This window comes from Rana temporaria, chromosome 6, assembly GCF_905171775.1.
Source record: "Rana temporaria chromosome 6, aRanTem1.1, whole genome shotgun sequence".
NCBI lineage: Eukaryota > Metazoa > Chordata > Amphibia > Anura > Ranidae > Rana > Rana temporaria.
Window position 1 is genome coordinate 178,548,527 of NC_053494.1, and position 21,965 is coordinate 178,570,491.

Sequence of the window (21,965 nt, forward strand, 5' to 3'; positions counted from 1 at the left end):
TAAATCAGGGCTTTCTTGTAAGATTGGTTGGCGGACCAAATCTTAACTAAAAGTAGACGGCGTAACGCCTAATCTGAAGCTCTGGCCAGCAGAGGAATAGTGACCAAGGCCGATTCATAAATGAATTTTAGGCCTTGTACTAGTAGGTCAGCTAGGGCTACCTCGTTCGAGGAAGCCTGATGCTTGTAACCCATAGAGCAGCATCTTTGCCCCTTCCGTGCGTGTCTGAGACACCAGGGCCCCAATTATGGTTGGGCATACCGTCAACACACTACCATGTACAGGTTGCGGGTGATCGCCTCAGCCTTCTCGTCCGCAGAGGCTTTGAAGGTGGGAGCCCCCTCCACTGGTATGGTGGAGCTTGTTTAATCTCGACACAGGAGGGTCCACTATCGGGGGTGAGGTCCATCTTTTCAAGAAACTCTCTTCAAGAGGGTTCTTGGTCCACATCTTCAGATACCTCAGGGCCAGGGTCATGAGTGCTAGTTGGACCCGGCAAAGCATCCGAGTTGTCCCCAGCAGATGGCGGAGGCGCTTTCTAGCCCCTATTCTCCCACGCGCTGCTCCCACCTTGGCTACGAAGGCATCTAGGATTGCCGCCTAGCGTCCACCGATAAATCGGGTGTAGGGGCATCAATTGCCAGCTCAGTTGTCTCAGTGGAAAAAGCGTCTGCTTCTGACACCATGCTGTCCACACACCTGACACAGGGACCCCCAAACAAGTAACCCACCACTCCTGGCTGCAGCAGAGATGAGGGGCTCCCCCCCCCAGAGGACTCACCACCCAGGAACTGTAACAGATGGTTTAGCTAGCAGAGCTGCTGCCTGCAGAGTGTGTCTTGTTGATCTGTGCTCTCCAAAGCTGGGATCGAAGGCTGTTTGTGGGGCTATAATTTTTGTCAGTCTTTCAGACTGCTCAGTCGCAGCATGTATCTGTTCATCTGCCATTTTTAAAATGGTCTGATCCATGGTACAATGGCCGCTGATCTGACACTAGAGGCCAACAGGGCAGAAAACCAAGGTGCAGCAGAGTAATGCAGCAGTCAGTACACCTCAGCAGAAATCGCCAAAAAAGCGTCTTACAAGAAGATGGCCGCCAGTGAGAATACAGCATGCACACCAACCTGGGCGTCCACAGCATGGCGCAAGACACACAGGAAAGCAGAATCTCTTATGCGGCTTTAAACGTTGTGCAAGTAAAGAAATACAGCATGGAAACACCAAACATGGCCGCCGACAGCGTGGAGCAAGACACACAGAAAAACAGAAGCTCTTATGCGGCTTTATACATCGTGCAAGTAAAGAAATAAAGCATGAAAAAAAAAACATGGCCGCCGACAGCATGGAGCAGGAAATGCAGCTTATACACTGATTTAGTGACTTATGGTTCCCCAAGTGAAGCTCCCCAGAGGAACCCCTGCCCAGCAGCTAGCTCAGAGAAACTAGGAGGAGGAGGAGGGGGGGAGAGAAGGGGGATAAGGCCCTTTACTCACCTCTCCAAGGATGCCCAGCTCTGTCTTCTTGCTAAAGCAAGGTAGTAGCTACTTACCCTTCCTGTGTGTTTATGCTGGAAGCATCCTGGACAGTGCATCTTCCGCATGGTAACGGAGAGGACTGTCGACCAGGCTACTGCAACTTGGCCCTGTAGATTGGTCTCTATGCAAACCCTGGAGCGTATAGCTCACTGGCCACCCGTAGAGCAACGGGCATGTCGTGGACGACCCAGCGCGCAGCTATGGTCGGCACACGCTCGATGGCCGAAACTGGGAAGAATACAAGGATCTGGGATCCAGCCTGTCGCCCAGTCGGCAGTTGATCGAAGCACATCTACCGCATGGTAATGGAGGTGGCTGTCAGCCAGGCTACTGCGACTCGGCCCTGTAGACCGGTCCGATGCAAGCCCTGGAGCGTATAGCTCATCGGCCACCCGTAGAGCGACGGGCATGTCGTGGATGACCCAGCGTGAAGCTATGGGCGGCACATGCTTGATGGCCGAAACTGGGAAAAATACAAGTATCTGGGATCCAGCCCGTCACCCAGTCGGCAGTGGATTGAAGATCGCAGGAAAAACTAAAAAAAAAAATCAAAAATCAAAAAAATGAATCCAAAGACTAAAAGCCTCCAAGCCATGGGCCTGATGAGAGCTGTGTCTTCTCCTTAGACTAGGCAGAAAAACTGATTTGCTTGGTGCAGGCTAAGGGGATATAGTCAGTGGGACTGCACCCTGGGCGGGGCGGTTCTGCTTTGAAGTTAACACTTCTGCCTAGTCACTCCTAAAGATAGATAGGCTATTCCCAATATGTCACGATTAAGGCTGTGTCCATCCATGAATGAAAGAGAAAACGCTTTCGAGAGCCGATCATGACAATTATCTGAAGGGACAAATACGAAAACTTTTCTTGTACGATTTTTTATTTTATCAGAACAGTTTGTCCGACAGTGCAATTCATTACATCGCTTAACGTCACATTTATTCTGTCGTTTGAGATTTTTCGTAACTTTAGTAACCCCTTAATTTTCAATACGAGACTAGCGTACAAAAAAAAAAAAAAAAAAGGGGGGGGGGTGCGATCATTCGTCCGATAATTTCATTGTGTGTACCAGGCTCAAGATGGGCACATCAAATGATCTGTTGAATGATCGTTCTTGAGCGACTAGCTTCTGTAGAATGAACATGATTGAAAACCAGCATTCGATCAGCGCTTGCAGCCAACGGCTGATCAGTATATTCTTGAGGGGGTGTTAGGGGCAAGTCCCCCCTGTCACATAATATTTTACTAGCCAACAAAATGGCGGCCTCCATGGCGGCGATAACTGTCTTTGTTAGCCGCTGTGGTGTCAAACAGAAATTTGTAAAAATATCCAATTACTGATATTTGAAAGAAACCGGAAGTGATGTGGTTGGAGTTTGACGGGTTGGAGTATTTGACAGAACACCAGACTACTATATAGAGGCAAGTTACTACTTCCTGCAGCTTTTTTATTTATCATACCTTTTTATTATTCTTTGATAATTTTTTTTACAAGACTGATTGACCTAAAGTTGTATGAATGAGGAAAAACTTGGTTTCTTGTAAAATAAAATCAATATGGCAGAAATGGCTATAAACTTAGCTTCACAGAATAAAAATAAAACTCTTACCTGTATAGATGGTTTGTTTAAGTGGCCAAGATTTGAAGTGGTTTGCCTTGGTTCATGTCCCAGAACCATCATGTTGGCATTGATTAATCGGAAGGCATCTATAACAACCTTAAAAAAAAAAAAAAAAAAAAATTAAATTCCTTATTGGACATAGGAGCTTAACAACAGTGGACATGCAAGATTTGCTCATATCTATGTTGGCGTCATGCCCAACACTCATTTAATTATAATATTAATAAATAGGACCTCCTGCCGATAGAGCCATCAGGACATTTATGTCTCTCTGGAAGCAAAAGTAACACCAATTATTGTTTTTTTTCTGTTCTTAAAAGAGAAAAATATTTCTGGACAGATATTTTTAAACCAATTTATGTATTAACATTAATGCTTTCCATAGAACCGACACCTATGTACCCAGCTTATCTTCTTCAATTTCATAAAGAGGCTAAACATGAAAGTGAGCACAAGCTAAGGGACCACATTTAAGGCCCAGGCCTGTCACTTCAATTACTCTAGAAAGATAAGCAGAATGACAAGGAAATTATAGCCAGCTAGGAACGAACAAATCAGATGGCTTTTATACGTTATGGCCAGCAAGATCTACCTGCTGACAATCTGTTTTATAAACTCTCCCTCAATGAAGCAAAAGGAACCTACAAGTATATATTCTGTAAAAAAAAAAAAAAAAAAAAAAAAAGTTTAAAACTGTAAAAAAATATGCTGGTCCTGTATAGATACAAAGGGGAAAAAACAAAAACCTTTGGATTTTTATCCCTCTGAAGATATTTCCCATGTTCCCAACTCCACCCAGTCAATCATGATTTACTAACTGTGATGCACGCATGATTGCACATCAATGCCACGACAATGAGCAAATCCTATGCTCAAAAAATGCCTTATTTACTCCTAATATACATAGAATTTATTGTTAAGGATGCTACGCAGTAGTGTGCCTAAAAAGAAAAAAATTGTATTTTCTCCATTGCTTTTGAATTTATCTGCAGTTTGCAGTATATAGTAACAAACCTACACCATGTGTGGGCTATCACTGAGCATATACATACTTTAAGATTATGGTTACAAGTTCAAGCACTAGCCAGGATCCAAGCTTCCATACATATACTGAAAGGACAGAGTCCCATAATAAATACTCATACATATGCTGACTACTTTCATATGAAAGCATATAGTATGTCTTATATGCCTTTATGCAAGGCACAAGCACATTTCATAGGTTTGCAAGCTGGTTGCATTTTTTTCTTTATTATTAAATTTGGCATGCACACATTCTGTTGGGCACCTTATAGAAATGAGGGCATAAAAGCAACATTATTTGGTTATGCAACCGGGGTTGTCAACCATCAGTAAATTTACAAACAGTTTGTAAAATCCGTAATTTTTGCATCCGTCCATAAATGTCCAGTACAGACTACACGTCCTTAATGGACATTTATGGACAGATGCAAAAATTACAGATTTTACAAACTGTTTGTAAATTTACTGAAAGTTGGCAACTCTGTAAGCAACACGCATGGCAAAATAGGACTGTGCCATACACACTAAAAATAAGTGTGCAGGTTTCCCAAGATGCATATATGAGCAAACGTTCATGCACACATTGCAGGCCCACTATCCAATCATAACTCACCATAGGAACCCCCACAGTTTAGACTATTTAGTGAATCAGCCTCACTAATTGCATCATAGACCCCATTTTATTTTATTTTTTTTAACATAATTCATCAAAAGTAGGAGATGGCAGTGAGAACTTGGTTAAAAGGACATACTAGTTCAGTCTTATCAGCCACTAGGAATACTTGGTACATTAAAAAAAAAAAAAAAAAATTAAGCCTTTTATGATTTTTTGGACAACATGCATTTTTGAACTCCAAGAATAGATTAAAAAAATTGTGATCATGAATTCATTTTAAAAAAATGCACACGCATTTTAAAACTATAATTAGTGTGAGTTTGCCCTTAGATCAGCTTCCATGCAAAGACTAAAAGAACAAAAAGCCAGCACTAGAGGCAATTAGACTACAATGCAGTACACAAAGCTATTTTGTGCAAGGAGTAAAAATGCATTACGGATGCTCCATTATTGTCCAATCAACAGATCTAAGTACGAGGATATGTCATGGATTGAAGTATACTCAATAACTGCAGTAGGCTCGGGTACCTGGCTGTGCTCTTTGCCAAGAGATGCCTCAACCCAAAAACTGGAAGAACGTAAACTTTTGTCAGACAAAGCAGTTCACATATACTGTATAAAAGCACAGTGAGGCTGAAGAGCTCGGCAGACAAGCGCCATCTGAAGCCGAGTTCTTAGTGGAAGTACAGCTGTCAGGCTTCAGTCTGGAACATATGCAGCAGCGGCTTTCGGGTGTAGCAAGATGGCTGTGGCTCCAAATCAGCACCTCTCTCAGCTGGGTGATGGTGACAGGCAGAGGAGGGGGTATTGCTACATGTTTTAGGGCAACGGGACTGCCCCTTTATCAAAAGGAACTATGCTACACCAGGAAGCCGTTGCTGCCTATGTTTCAAGCCTGACAAATATACTGCCACCAAGAACTCTGCTTCAGGTAGCCGTTTACCTGGCAAGCTCTGCAGCCTCGCGGTGCTTCTATGAAAGTCTATATGGGTTTAGGACAAGCCTTGCTCCACTTTTAACTAGTGAGCATATCTTTATTATCTTTTATTCTTTTTAATCAATTGCTACACCTACATGGAGGTGACCTCTTAGGTTTGTTTTATATACATGCATTAGGATCTCAAGACCCAATTTGAGAAGTGCCACATACACTTCATCTGGTGTTCCCTTCCACTCCCCTGGTCTTCTTATGTGTTTCCATCTTGAAATTATAGTTGGAGTCTAGTCAGCACAAGTAGCTTATTAATTTTCTTTGGTTCACATATACTGTATGCATTGAACATCATTAAGAGACCTTCCGGGAGTTCAGCTTGAGAGAGAAGGGGAAAATGGCCTTATTTAGCTACATAGAATGGTGGCACGTATCTGAATATTATCACTCTGAAATCGTGAATAAAGGCAGAGAACCAGGCTGGCTCTTGCCAAGGCATTCTGTGCTTCTTTGGCTTTTGGATTCCAATATCTTGTCATCTTTGTATGCTTGATTGGTCTCCCACAGATTTGAAAACCTTATGTACAACTTTTGGATTAGTTCCTGTTTTTATTTGCTTGGAAGAACACCACTACAGCAGGGTAACAGTTCATGTTAAATTAATGACTCTGAAGTAAATATCAGATATGGAATGCAACATGGATAATGAACGCATTGAAGCTTTCTGAAAATAACATGGAAGAAAAGAACCGTATTGCATGTGAAGTATAAAGACAATCACAAATGACTAACACAGGATTCTGAAAATGTGTGGAGTGATACATGAACACTGGTCTGAAGGTTTTGATATTTGCTTGCCACAATCTTTTGCAGAGTATTGGGTGGGGGAGCCTGTACAAAAAATTGTCACAATCCCCAATTATAAAATTATAGAGAAAAAATAAAAATAAATATTACCTGAGCCATCTCAAAGTTGCAGTAATAAAAGAAGAAAAAATAATCTCCATGCAGAGGTTATCTCTGGTAGTGATGCCCTCCAACTCTTCTGTCCTCAAATAATACATTTCTCAGATCGGAATAATTTGTGCTTCTAATCATCATAAGCAAGTGGCCCAACAGTATGACCTGCACAACACTACTGTAGCTTGCCCTCTGTTAGAGCTACAATTGGATCCAGAAGCTAGGTGCACATTTAGGATGGTGAATATCTTTGGGTCATTAAGTATACAGTAAGTTCTGTCCACATTTCAGTGCATGCTCCAAACTCCAAGGCCTTAAAGTGCACCCCAATTCTCATGCAACACTACATAATAACCGGTAAGATGGCAGGTTCAACACAGCACAGACTTCTTAAAAAAGTGTCCAAATTGGGCCCAAAGTGTCAATATTTTGTTTGGCCACCATTATTTTCCAGCACTGCCTTAACCCTCTTGGGCATGGAGTTCACCAGAGCTTCACAGGTTGCCACTGGAGTCCTCTTCCACTTCACCATGATGACATCATGGAGCTGGTGGATGTTAGAGACCTTGCGCTTCGCCACCTTCCGTTTGAGGATGCCACACAGATACTCAATAGGGTTTTGATCTGGAGACATGCTTGGCCAGTCCATCACCTTTACCGTCAGCTTCTTTAGCAAAGCAGTGGTCATCTTGTATGTGTGTTTGGGGATGTTATGTTGGAATATTGCCGTGAGGCCCAGTCTCTGAAGGGAGGGGGATCATGCTTTGCTTCAGTATGTCACAGTACATGTTGGCATGCATGGTCCCCTCAATGAACTGTAGCTCCCCAGTACAAGCAGCACTCATGTAGCCTCCTACCACCATGCATGACTGTAGGCAAGACACACTTGTCTTTGTACTCCTCACCTTGTAGGCCGCAAAGCCGCGGCCTCAATTACCGGCGGGCCCGGGCGCCAGGTCACAATTTGTCGCAATTGCGACCTGGCGCCCGGATTTTGTCGAGCCCTGCACTAATGAATCACATGTCACCGGGGAGGGAAAATGGCTAATTGGGCCCAATTTGAACATTTTCATTTAGGGGTGTACTCCCTTTTGTTGGCAGCGGTTTAGACATTAATGGCTGTGTGTTGTGTTATTTTGAGAGGACAGCAAATTTACACTGTTATACAAGCTGTACACTAACTACTTTACATTGTAGCAAAGTGTCCTTTCTTCAGTGTTGCCACATGAAAAGATGCAATAAAATATTTACAAAAATGTGAGGGGTGTATTCACTTTTGTGAAATACTGTGTTGCCATGCCACTCACCTCTCTATTGTGGGGTTTTATGTTCTGCAGCATTTTACATAGAATAAAATAGATGAGGCCATTGTAATAGCTAGAAGTAAACAGGCCAACCGGGTTACCCAATTGCAGACAGAGAACCTCACTCCAAGATCTCACCCAGATACAAAGATCCCACGCGCAATTGCAGAATATGCCAGTTCTAAGTGGGCAAGACCCTCCCATACCTAAATGACAGATAATGTTTACACATTATTAGGTGTGCCCCATAAGTGGAAAATCACAATTAATGGTCCAGTTTGATTACAGTAAAATTTATATATATATATATATATATATATATATATGTGTGTGTGTGTGTGTGTGTGTGTGTGTGTGTGTGTGTGTGTGTGTGTGTGTGTGTGTGTGTGTGTGTGTGTGTGTGTGTGTGTGTGTGTGTGTGTGTGTGTGTGTGTGTGTGTGTGTGTGTGTGTGTGTGTGTGTCCACCTTTCCTTGAGAATACATGCAACAGGATGCTCTCATCACCTAAAAATATTAATTTTGCCAATAAAAATATTGCTTTTGTTTAAATTCTTTTCACAAATTATCAGGTCAACCCCTTAAGGCTCCATGCACACTGGGCTTAAAAAAAACTTCCATATAGAGCATTTTTTGTACAAAGTTTAGATGAGTTTAGGAGAGTTTTACATTTTTTCTGCCAGTGAGCTTCAATCAGAAACGCGAATGAGAAGGTTTTTTTTCCTGCCTCTAAACGTTGTTCTCAAAAATATGCCTGTAAACGTCCTAATGTGTATGGACACAAAGGATAACATTGAGTTTCTTCTACAGGCAGAACACAAAACTCCTGTAGAAGCAACGTTTTTTTATTCCAGTGTGCATGGAGCCTTAAAGGGGTTGTAAAGGTAAAGAAATTTTTTTCCCTAAATAGCTTCCTTTACCTTAGTGAAGTCCTCCTTCACTTACCTCATCCTTCGATTTTGCTTTTAAATGTCCTTATTTCTTCTGAGAAATCCTCACTTCCTGTTCTTCTGTCTAACTACACACAGTAAGGCGAGGCTTTCTCCCTGGTGTGGAGAAAGCCTCTTGAGGGGGGAGGGGGCGAGCAGGAGTGTCAGGGCACCCACTAACACACATCTCCTTCCTCTATCTGCAAAGTAGAGAGTGTTTTGACTTGCCTGCTCGCCCCCTCAAGAGGCTTTCTCCACACCAGGGAGAAAGCCTTGCATTACGGTGGCGAGTTACAGACAGAAGAACAGGAAGTGAGGATTTCTCAGAAGAAATAAGGACATTTAAATGCAAAATGGAAGGATGAGGTAAGTGAAGGAGGACTGCACTAGGGTAAAGGAAGCTATTTAGGGAAAACATTTTTTACCTTTACAACCCCCCCTTTAAGGATCACAGCCTTAAACTTTTTCCATAATTTAACTTTAAAATGTATACTTTTTTTACTTGTACTTTCTTTAACCTTTTTTTTCTACAGTGCGTGGTACTGCGTTCACTAAGCTTTAAGATCAAACTACAAAAACATGGAGAAACTTAACAGACTGCACAACATCAGTGCTCGGGTGCACAATTTAAATTTAGACAGTGCTCATGATATTAGTCCCATATGTCACAATCTCTGACACAGTGCTTTACTTCTGTTCAGAAATAGTACTGGGGAAGAAACAAACAATTCTCGCTTCATGTAAACATCTGGACATTTTGATTATTGAGGCAGAATAAGTACAGCACGTTTATTTCTACTATAATATACATTCAAAATCTGCTTTTTTGCTGAGAAACAAAAACAAAAGCTGTGTCACTTTAAATGCCATGCCTCATAATAGTACCGGTACATCAATACATGATTGCTAACACATCGCTCAATCATCAATAAGGTCTCTCTCTCGATGTCCGCTGGTGTCCAGCGATCGGGTCACAGAGCTGCAAAACGGGGAGAAGCAAATGTAAACAAGGCATCTCCCCATTCTGCTTAGTGACACTGTCACTGATCGTCTGTTCCCTCTCATCGGAAACAGAGATCAGTGACATGTCACTCGTAGCCACGCCTCCTAACAGTTAGAATCACTCCCTAGGACACACTTAACCCATTCAGCGCCACCTAGTTCCCCTTCAGGACCAGACCCTTCACTGCCAGTGTAATTTTTCCACAGTAATCAGTGTATATTTATAGCACTGATCACTGTAAAAATTACAATGGTCCCAAAAATGTGTCAAAAGTGTCTGATGTGACTGCGACTTTATGGCGGACACAATAAGAAATCGCTGATCGCCGCAATTACTAGTAAAAAAAAAAAAAAAAAAATAATGCCATAAAACGATTCCGTTTTGTAGACGCTATAACGTTTGCGCAAACCTATTAATAGACGCTTGTTGCGTTAACTTTTTACCAAAAATATATGTAGAAGAATACATATTGGCCTAAACTGAGGAAAATGTATTTTTTTAATATAGATTTTCTTGGGGATATTATAGCAAAAAATATTTTTGTTTACAACGCAAAAAAAAAAAAATGCAGAGGTGATCAAATACCACCAAAAGAAATCTCTATTTGTAGGGAAAAAAGGACGTCAATTTTGTTTGGGAGCTACATTGCATGACCGCGCAATTGTCAGTTAAAGCGACGCAGTGCCGAATTGCAAAAAATGTCCTGGTCTTTGGCTTGAGTGGTTAATAACTATAATTTCTATGGGGAGAACAGCACTGCAAGAGTACATACCGGTTACTTTATGTGAAACTCCAAACAAGACTTTCTGAAGCACAGTGTCAAACTGCAATGTTTGTTTCACCTATAAAATATTGCTTTAGCCGTTTAGGCATATCAGTGCGAATGGTTTCCAGTTTCCTCTTTGCAGCCACTTCCACACTTTAGTAATTGATGCACATCATTGCTCATGGCAGGCTTCTCAATGGGGACAACAGTGGAGCATTCTTGTGCAAGGAGCAAAAAGGTACTGTCACTTAAAGTCTCTGCTGGAAACACATGTGAAAAGGTGCAGGAGAGTAACTGGAAGAAACAAACAGAACAGTCATCCCGTAACAGGAAGTACAAGAACATGGAAGACGACCCATATTTTCCTAAAAGATGCAGAGTTGGGGACGATTGAAAACGCTGGAAAGCACTGAATAGTTCTGCTCAATATACTTGTCCGTCCAAGGTATCAGGGGCCACTTGGGCCCAAAAAAACATTTTTTCTGTTTGAGGGACCTTCATTGTTGCTGCTCATTCAGATTTAGGTGAAATCTGATGGTTGAAATATAGCTTTGGGGGTACATGTGTCTTCCTACAGCCCTGTACACAAGTTGGCCTCACTTCAGCCTGAAAAGGCTCAGGAAAAGCCAAACAATGCAATGAACAGCACAATGAATGTTCAAGTGATGCCAACTCTCTCCTATTATAATGTCACTGCGAGCTGAAGAGATTTGTGTTTTAGCTCAGTGACCTTGTATTCTAACGATATTCATATAGGGAGGAATGACGATTCAACGAGTACCAATTAAAGACTTCACTTCTTTGAGTGATATACCAACATGGTAAAAGAGCAACTGGATGCACATAAAGCTGAACTCCAAGCAGATTCTAAAAGACGCAAATTAATGCAGCTCTGTAATCATTACTTGTATTTTTTAAATGCAGTTTAAGTACCTGCACTCGACCTGAGAAGTAGCACAAGCAGCCAATCAGTTCATGTGCTAAGAAGCATGGAGAGGGGGGGAGAGAGCAAGAGGAGAGAAGAGAGAGCGAGAGAAGAGAGAGCGAGAGAAGAGAGAGCGAGAGAAGAGAGAGCGAGAGAAGAGAGGAGAGAGAGAGAGGAGAGGAGAGGAGAGAGAGAGCGCGAGGAGAGAGAGCGCGAGGAGAGAAGAGAGAGCGCGAGGAGAGAAGAGAGAGCGCGAGGAGAGAAGAGAGAGCGCGAGGAGAGAAGAGAGCGCGAAAAGAGAGCGCGAAAAGAGAGCGCGAAAAGAGAGCGCGAGAGAGCAAGAGCAAAGAGCGGAGAGAAAAGAGAGCGAGAGGAGAGAAAAGCGAGCGAGAGGAGAGAAAAGCGAGCGAGAGGAGAGAAAAGCGAGCGAGAGGAGAGAAAAGCGAGCGAGAGGAGAGAGAGAGCTAGAGAGAGCTAGAGAGAGATAGAGAGAGAGAGAGCTAGAGAGAGCTAGAGAGAGCTAGAGAGAGCTAGAGAGACAGAGACAGATAGAGATGAGAGAGAGAGAGAGAGAGAGAGAGAGAGATGAGAGAGAGAGAAAGAGAGAAAGATGAGAGAGAGAGAGAGATGAGAGAGAGAGAAAGAGAGAGAAAGATGAGAGAGAGAGAAAGAGAGAGAAAGAGAGAGAAAGAGAGAGAAAGATGAGAGAGAAAGATGAGAGAGAAAGATGAGAGAGAAAGATGAGAGAGAAAGATGAGAGAGAAAGATGAGAGAGAAAGATGAGAGAGAAAGATGAGAGAGAAAGATGAGAGAGAAAGATGAGAGAGAAAGATGAGAGAGATGAGAGAGAAAGATGAGAGAGATGAGAGAGAAAGATGAGAGAGATGAGAGAGAAAGATGAGAGAGATGAGAGAGAAAGATGAGAGAGATGAGAGAGAAAGAGAGAGATGAGAGAGAAAGAGAGAGATGAGAGAGAAAGAGAGAGATGAGAGAGAAAGAGAGAGATGAGAGAGAAAGAGAGAGATGAGAGAGAAAGATGAGAGAAAAGAGATGAGAGAAAAGAGATGAGAGAAAAGAGAAAAGAGAAAAAGAGAAAAGAGAGAAAAGAGCGGAGAGAAAAGAGCGAGAGGAGAGACTTTTTAAAAACAGCAGACCCCTATACAGCCACGTCATTTATTCACAGTTTCCTGTGAATTAACTACATGTAGTGTTAGCCAATGAACTGTGAGGGTGCTCTCATAGTTTATGGATTCTTCCGGCAGTTTGGCAACTGTCTGCCTGTATGGAAGGAATGGACAGACAGGTATAAGTCTGCAGTATCCTGGTATTGCACCCACAATCTGATGATTGCAGGTGCAACGCTTTACAGGCAGCAGTTTAAAAAAGTAAAACGCACTTTTTTTTTTACCTGCAAGGTGAACTTATCCTTTAAGAAATACATAACACCTATGGTATATTATTCACATCATACTATAGATTTAAACTTGACACATTAACATCTTTCTGCTTAGCAGCACCCAATATTGCCATCATAAATGGACCCACATTTGTACTGTAGAACTATTTTTATATTTTGTATGTATTCTTTTCCCTTTTTTTTGCTTTGTTCTAATATTATTGTAAACTTGCTGGGCTCTTCTTTTGCCTATTTCTCAAAGGGGGTGCCTTCCTGTTGCTAGGTTCCCTTGGTTTATACACATTCTTAGATGTGTGTTTGGATGAGCGTATAGACTTTCGCATTTCGCATGGAGGGGTGGGCATTGATCCCAACGTGGGTTGCGCCTTCCCTCGTTCCGATTGCTCCTGTTTGGGGGATTGAGGACTGGGTGGGTGGGACATGCTTCTGCCTGGACCTCTCCAGACTTCATCCCCACAACAGTGTGTGCGAGGCTACTAGGGTCAAGACCAGGATGACATTGCATGCCGGTGTAAGTGCTGGCATTGGCGCCTGGTTGGGACTTCAAATAGAACCAGCTGCAGTGTATAAGGAATACATCTAAATTTTACAGCTGGATACTGTCTTGCAATTGGTATGGGGTTGTGGATGGTGCCACATGTTGTGAGATACCTCTAGAAGAGAGGTGGGTATATTGTGGTTTCCTGTGTTGCATGGAACAACTTTGGTGTTTGGCCTACTATTTGGAGGTTGGATTTTGAATCTTGGTTTTGAGGGGGTAGCTGGCGAGTTGCGGTAGATGGGGGCTTTCATCTGGGGCGCAGAGGTTGTGGTGGTGCTGAGGAAATGGTCTGGAGAGTTGGTGGTTGGATGTTACATGGGGAAAAAGTTGGCTATATGGTTATGGGAATCAGACTGGTATAAAGGTGGGGTAACTGTATAGTAGTATGCGGCGTATGGTCTGAGCACTGACAGGCTGACACGCCACCCCTTCAACCTCTGCAGCAATGCTGGCAGCACTCATACATCTATTTCCCAAAGACAACCTCTGAAGATGACACTGAGCATGTGCACTCTACTTCTTTGGTCGAACATGGCGAGGCCTGTTGAGTAAATTTGTCCTGTTAAACCACTGCATGGGTCTTGGTCAACATGCTGCAGCTCAGTTTCAGGGTCTATGCAATCTTCTAATAGCCTAGGGCCATCTTTATGTAGAGCAACAATAGTTTTTTTCAGATCCTCAGAGAGTTCTTAGTCATGAGGTGCCATTTTGAACTTCCAGTGACCAGTATGAAAGAGTGAGAGCGATAACACTAAATTTAACCCTGGGGAGGAAAAAATGGCTAATGGGTCCAATTTGGACATTTTCACTTAGCGGTGTACTCACTTTGCCAGCAGTTAAAACATCAATGGTTGTGTGTTGAGTTATTTTGAGGGGACTGCAAATGTACACTGTTATACAAGCTGTATAGTCATTACTTTACATTGTAGCAAAGTGCCATTAGAGAGATAATAAAATATTCACAAAAGTGTGGGGGGGTGTACTTGTGTGCATACATGTGTGTCACACACACACACACACACACACACACACACACACACACACACACACACACACACACACTTTATAAGCACGGCATTGAAAACTCGGACCTTGGTAGATTTTCTCTTTCGTGAAAAGAAAAATTAAAAATATAGAATTTAACAGAACAGTTATGACAATGGAAATTTGAAAGCTACATATACTCAGGCCTAGATGGTTTATTCAACTATATCTGCAATATTTTCCATATGTAAAATGTGCATGAATTTACATTTCTGCAAGCAGATTGTTTTCATAAACAGCATTTTTTTTTTAGTAGTTCAAGTAAATATGGCCATCCTTTAAGTAAGCATAAAACAAGAGAATCGGCTGGCATTACTATAGCAACAGCCTTAACGAAGCCAGTATACTAAACCTGGGATATAAAATTAGAAGCTACAACAAAACAAAGTGTCAGTGTGTGTAAATACATTTATATATATATATATATATATATATATATATATATATATATATATATATATATATATATATATATATATATATATATATATATATATATATAAATAAAATTATGTGCATCCAAATCTACATTTGTATTGCAATCTTTGAATCATACGGTGGTTTTATTTTGTTGATTGTGGGTGGTGAGATGTATACGTTTTCCTAGAGTATTATATGCCAAAATAAATAAATAGATTTACCGATATCTAGCGCTTTAACATTTTGTGGACAAAATAGGTGTTAATTACACCACAGCAAGATGCAAAAAAAAAACACACCTCAGCGGGTGCTTAACAGACGACATGTTCAAGGATGTCGTTTATGTTCTTTTTTTTTTTTTTTTTAAAGGTATAAAAATTAATAAAAAGGGTTAATAAGGTAGTAAAAAAAAAAAAAACGATGATAAACTATACTGTGACAGAAATATTTGCGAGCTACACAACTACCATCCTCCTTGGCAGCGTTTTGCCCACCAATACGCAACAGTAAGCATCTCTCTCTGCGCGTGTAGGGCCAAGTCTTTGGGACAGAAGGTTTGTTCGATCCAGAAGGGCCCCACCCGTGGCAAAGATCTTTGAAGACCTTCAGAGAGACAACCCATTCCCTCTGAACAAGATGCTGAAGTCTGATCATGTCCACTGGCCAACATTTCATGCCTGGGAAGTGGATGGCAGACAAGGCCAGAAGGCGCAGTTCTGAACAAAAGATAATCAAGTCCACTTCCTAATAACTTTGGTGCTTCTGTAAAGGAAAAAGCCTGCGTAAAGTTCTGAATAACTTAACCTGAAATTTACACACAGAAGTGGCACCTTAACAGAGTACTCTGGCAATCACTCATGTATTGCATTACTATTAAAGGGGTTGTAAAGGTAATTTTTCCCAATAAATAGCTTCCTTTACCTTATTCTTTTGTTGTGTAATTTTTCTATATTAAATTTCGATTTGTTAGATATATTTTGGAATTTATTCATTGCCCATAAAATCCAAATTTTTGGAGGTATTCTCTTTTTGAGAGTGTCCCGACTTGCCTGCTCGCCCCCTCAAGAGGCTTTCTCCACACCAGGGAGAAAGCCTTGCATTACTGTGTGAAGTTACAGACAGAAGAACAGGAAGTGAGGATTTCTCAGAAGAAATAAGGACATTTAAAAGCAAAATGGAAAGATGGAGGACTGCACACCAAGGTAAAGAAAGCTATTTAGGGAAAACATTTTTTTACCTTTACAACCATGTCTACAGGTCATTTTATATATGCATCAGTACAGCATACTGTAGTAGAATTAACAGGTACATTTTGATTATTACAATTGTTTTTTCAATTTATTATGCCTACACTCTCCATCAGTACTGCCTGACCAAAGGGTGTGAGGGGCAGGGTTATTCATCCCGTCCGCTTGCTATATGGAAGTGCCAAGAGCGAGTTACAAAACTGCAGTTTTTAGAACTCACTGCTGTCTCCCTTCAGTGGGTGGGGCCTATTTAAAGGAAAGGCCTTTGCAGCGCTGTTGGTGCACAGTGCCAAGTTGGCAGGCTGGTGAAAAGATGTCTGAGGTGTACAGTCACTAGGGGAATGCGCCACATGGCTAGATGAGGTCATCACTATAGCGCTGTGGTCTGAGCCTAGACAGAGCAGGGACAGGGGCTGAAGCATAGACACTGCTGCACAAGATGCAGAAAAATGAAGGAAAAGAAAAACAGCCTCCGCCCATAACATAAATCAGTGCGGCTGCATAGTTATTGTTTTTCATTCAATTTAAATAGTTATTTGTAATACAAATTATATATTTAAACTTTATTTATTTTTTATTAAATGGATTATTAAGCCTAATTTAGTTACATCCACAGTCAGGGTCCATTTACAGCAGGGGTCTCCAAACTGCGGCCCGAGGGCCAGAGGGACACTATTCCTCCCACTGACACCAACAAGGGGGTAATATTTCTTCCATTGATACCAATGATGGGATACAATTCCTCCCAATAGGGGCACTATTCCTTTTACTGACCACTAGCCTTGAGGCTACATTTTTTTCTCACTGGTGTGGGGAACGAGACATTTTCTGTCCCTGCTGGCCCTCCTAATGTCTCAAGGACAATAAACTGGCCCTTTGTTTGAAAAGTTTGGAGACCCCCGATTTACAGCAATGCTATGCCAATAATCCATTGTTTTTAATAGACCCACCTTTAGTTACATGTTTCACCAATATTTGGGATGCAACATGTTATTATGCAGCATGCTCCCCCTTGTCCCACTGACAGCGGCCAGGGGTTATTCTCCCAGCAGCTGCCGTCACATTTTATAATCAGCAAGGCTGTAAAGGGGCTCCATCCACACAGCCGCGTTATTGATTCATAGTAATCTGTGAATGAATAAACTACAAGTCCCATCTTCCACAGCATCAGGTTGACTTGTATTAATGAACTGCAGGGGGCACTGTTCGGCACACTCTTAGTTTAATTATACTACCTACAGCTCATGAACTGGCTATCCGTACAGAGGTGCAGGGCAGTGTGTGCAGGAGCCTGATGCTGCACCCTCGGTCCACCAATTGCAGGCACAATGCTCTGCAGGCTCCGGACGAAAAAAATTAAAAATGCACACATCTTTTTTTATTCTGCAAAAAGATGTGCAATTATTATTTTTATCAGGAAAAGTGAACGCAGCTTTTAATACAAATGTGCTGCTTTGATGTGCATTGGGTAAAATCAGAACATGCTGCATATAAATGCAGTGCAACCACTGGTCACTGCACACTACAGCATGAATTAAGGTAAACCCAATAAATGTAACGCATTAATAATTCTAGATCAGTGCAAGTCAACTAAAGTGCATTTAATGTGCATCAACGCATGCTAAACTAAAGGCAAGTGGTTTAAATCCAGCCTCATTAAACTAGTATGCTAGTCATAATGCCCTATAAGTAGACAAACGATAAGTAGACAAATGAGAGGGAGCATTTACAAGTTCATATAAAATTCAAATATGGAATGCAAAAGAAAAAAAAAATGCTAAATATACAATAGAAGCTCAAAACGCTCATTCACTGAAATTTACAGCTGCTCCTCTTTAACATTGACAACCTAACACCCTTGTAAGAATAATATTCACCATCAGTGGGAAACTTTCAGCTTCCACTGATTGCGATCACGATATTATAATAATTAGAAAGAAAAAAAAAAAAAAAAGAAGAAAAGAAAAAAAGTCGTCCAATTTTTTTTAGTTCACCATGTGCCTCCAGACTTATGAGGTCACGGTTGTAGGAGAGAAATTATAATAAAGCCATTAACAAAATCGGGCTAGCTTTGGAAAACCCTCCTGTTAACGCCTCACGAATCGGCAGAATATGAGAGTTTATAATTTTGTAGTCTTGTTAAAATTATGTTAAAGGTCTGTTTGCTTGTTGAATGCGTTTTGTGGGTGTAACGCTGCTTATTTTATATGCTCGGTCTTTAATAGCACCTTTGGTCTACATGTAACTCGTGGATCAAAACACCACACTAAAAGAAGGGTTGATGATGCTATTTAAATGTGTGATTCCCGCTGTCTTCTTGTTAGAAGATTTAATATAATAGAAGACCTTGTCTGTTTTGTAATTAACACATCTTTACTGCAGAGATATTTGGAAGCAATTGCTGTGAATATACTGGTTAGTCAAATAAACAATCACACTCGCACATTCACCAATTTTCTGTTATCAGACAAATTTGTGATTTGTACACATTATACTCCAGATCAACAAACTGTGATCTAACAGCCAAGTAAAAGATACACATTAATACAGCCCTTTTTTTCCTGGAAATATGTATTTTTTCTGACCTTGCAAACATAATTAGCTTGTGGGATGTGTGGTTTCAGTAGCATGGCTGCTTTACTAATTGCAACTCTTGGAATTAAATACTAAATATTTGGAAGCTGTCAATAGAAAATAGAAGCTGCATCTTTTTTGTACATCTGTGTTCGTTTGTGAAATCATTATGGCTTGGAAAAAATGAAAAGGGGGGGGGAAAAACTGGACAGAATTTCTTATTCATTTCACCATAAAACATGGCAGGTGACAGACCTATGGAATGTTCAAAATAAATATTTTTGGGGGAAAACATAAATAGATGCTTGGATATTTTCAAACAAAGGGTTTTGTTCAGATATTTTTTTTATCATCTACTTCCTTTATTTGTTGGCTTTCCTGAAAGAATGTAATCATAATATTTAAATTATGTTTCCACCTTTGAATACAAGCTCAGTAATTACCAAAGCACAAACACCTTCATTTTATATTAATAATTGTGTTCCTTCTATTTTCTTCTATAGAAATTAAAAAAAAAAATAATAATAATATGTTATTGTAAATAGGTTTTCAATTTATCAGAAAGATTGTGAAAGTGACCATACTCCTCCCCCTTGAGTTAAATTGGTTGTAAAAGCTGAAGGTTTCTTACCTTCATGCATTCTATGCATGAATGTAAAAAATCTTGGGGCTCCTCCCCACATAGCCCCCCCAATAAGCACCTGAGCCCCCCCCCCCCCCCATCCAGCAATGTGCACAGGAGACTTGGCTGTCCCAGGTCTGTCTCTTCTCATTGGCGGAGACACAGTACTAGAAGCCATCGACTCCTACTGCTGTCAATCACAGCCAGTGAACCAATGAGGTGAGAGAAGGAGCAGCACACGGGCTGCAGTTTTAGGTGTCTTATGAATGCATAGAGCGGGGCTTGGGAGCAAGCATGCACCAATGCCCCCGTAGCAAGCAGCTTGCTATTGGGGTCAAGGGGGAGGGGCCAAGAGCATCTGGACCGGAGAATAAGAGGATTGAGGCTATATATATATCCTCTTTACCACCGGGCTAATTTTTCAGATTCGGTGTTTACGAGACTAAAACATTTTTTTTTGCTAGAAAATTACTTAAAACCCCCAAACATTATATATTTTTTTTTCTAACACCCTAGAGAATAAAATGGTAGTCATTGCAATACTTTTTGTCACACCGTATTTGCGCAGCGCTCTTACAAGCGCACTTTTTTTGGAAAAAAATCACTTTTTTGAATTCGAAAATAAGACAATACATTTTGCCCAATTTTTTTATATATTGTGAAAGATAATGTTACGCCGAGTAAAATGATACCCAACATGTCACGCTTAAAAATTGCGCCCGCTCGTGGCATGGCGTCAAACTTTTACCCTTAAAAATCTCGATAGGCGACGTTTAAAAAATTCTACAGGTTGCATTTTTTGAGCTACAGAGTAGCTCTAGGGCTAGAATTATTGCTCTCGCTCTAACGATCGCGGCGATACCTCACTTGTGTTGTTTGAACACCGTTTTCATATGCGGGCGCTACTCGCGTATGCGTTCGCTTATGTGCGCGAGCTCGTCGGGACGGGGCGCTTTAAAAAAAATTTTTTTGGTTTTCCTATTTATTTTTATAATTTTTTACACTGAAATAAAAAAAATAAAAAAAATTGATCACTTTTATTCCTATTACAAGGAATGTAAACATCCCTTGTAATAGAAAAAAAGCATGACAGGTCCTCTTAAATATGAGATCTGGGGTCAAAAAGACCTCAGATCTCATATTTAGACTTAAATGCAAAAAAAATAAAAATAAAATAAAAATGTCATTTTTTCAAATGACAAAAAAAAAAAATATGTTTCTTTAAGAGGCTGGGCGGGACTGACGTTTTGACGTCACTTCCGCCCAGCAGAGCTATGAGGACGGGTGAAGGAGATTTCTCCTTCAGTCCCGTCCCCGCTCAGCTGCCGGACACATCCGATCCCCTCCGCCGCTACCGACGGGCTCCGGTAAGCGGCGGAGGGCGCGGGAGAGCCCTCTCCCGCCACCGATAATGGCGATCTCGCGGCGAATCCGCCGCGGAGACCGCCGTTATCGTGTACACCACCGCCCCCTGAAAAGATGAATATCTCGGTTGTGGCAGCAGCTGCTGCCGTTACCGAGATATTCAACTTTAAAAAGAGGACGTCTTTTTGACATGGGGCGGTGGTCAAGTGGAGATTATATATATATATATATATATATTTTTTATTTTAAAGGAACCTTTAATATTTGAAAGTAGTATTAAACTATGAGAGTTTTTCCTTTTTAGTTTAGTTTAAAGTGTTACTAAACCCAGTGCATTTATTATATCTGGTTTCCTCACAGAAATACAATTATTTTAGTAGATATAAATGGCTAAATACCTTTTCTCATCAGAGGTATATAGCAGTCTTGAGACTTCTATCAGTTCCTGGTGAAGCCTGTAGGAGGAGTTTTCATACTGCACTGGCTGTCCTAAGAAGCGGCAAGACCCCCTGACCCTCTGTCTGGATAGTGCCGATTGGCCCTGTGCTGATCCCATGCACTCTCCCAAGCAGCTTGATGCCAAAGGCTCCGTCTTATCCAGACTTTCCCATGGGGATAGTGCAGTGAAGGGAGGATCTGTGCATACAGGATCAAGTAGCTTTAAGTAATAACCCCTTAGGCTCCACAGTGTATATAACAAGCATGCTTTACTGCATATACAGATTTTAACCTTGTGGGTTTAGTAACACTTTAACACAGGGGTGCCCAACCAGTGGGCCGCTGCCTCCTGCTCTGGGATGGCGGATCCCAGCCCAGAGCATCAGTTTTGTGAATGAAGCCAGTGGTAGAGGAAGGTAGAGGAAGCAAGAGGCTGCAGAGCTGCATAAGACGATGCTTCCTAAGTCGGAGAACTGGCTCCCGTCATAGGTGGAGTGATAACAAATGCACTCTGCCTAGGACAGCAACATCCGGTGATACTTGAATGGAAGACTTATTAAAAGGTAAGCTTATTACTAAAATCACAGTGTATATATGGGCATATCTGTTCTGCAGCGATTACTGGGTTGCTTTCAAACTGATCGGCAGGTGCAGAGCAGTGCACCTGCAGGTTACCTGTAAGCTCTAA

At 41.4% G+C, this 21,965-nt stretch overlaps 1 protein-coding gene across 2 annotated transcripts in view; it reads right to left on the reverse strand.

Annotated features, from left to right (window-relative positions):
* Positions 1 to 21,965, reverse strand: part of PSMD14 (proteasome 26S subunit, non-ATPase 14) — a 126,116-nt gene that overhangs the window by 26,172 nt on the left and 77,979 nt on the right. For both annotated transcript variants that reach the window (XM_040357873.1, XM_040357872.1), the window contains one exon: positions 3,143 to 3,250. In XM_040357873.1, coding sequence (XP_040213807.1) covers positions 3,143 to 3,250 — 108 coding nt within the window. The remainder of the gene's footprint in view (positions 1 to 3,142; positions 3,251 to 21,965) is intronic.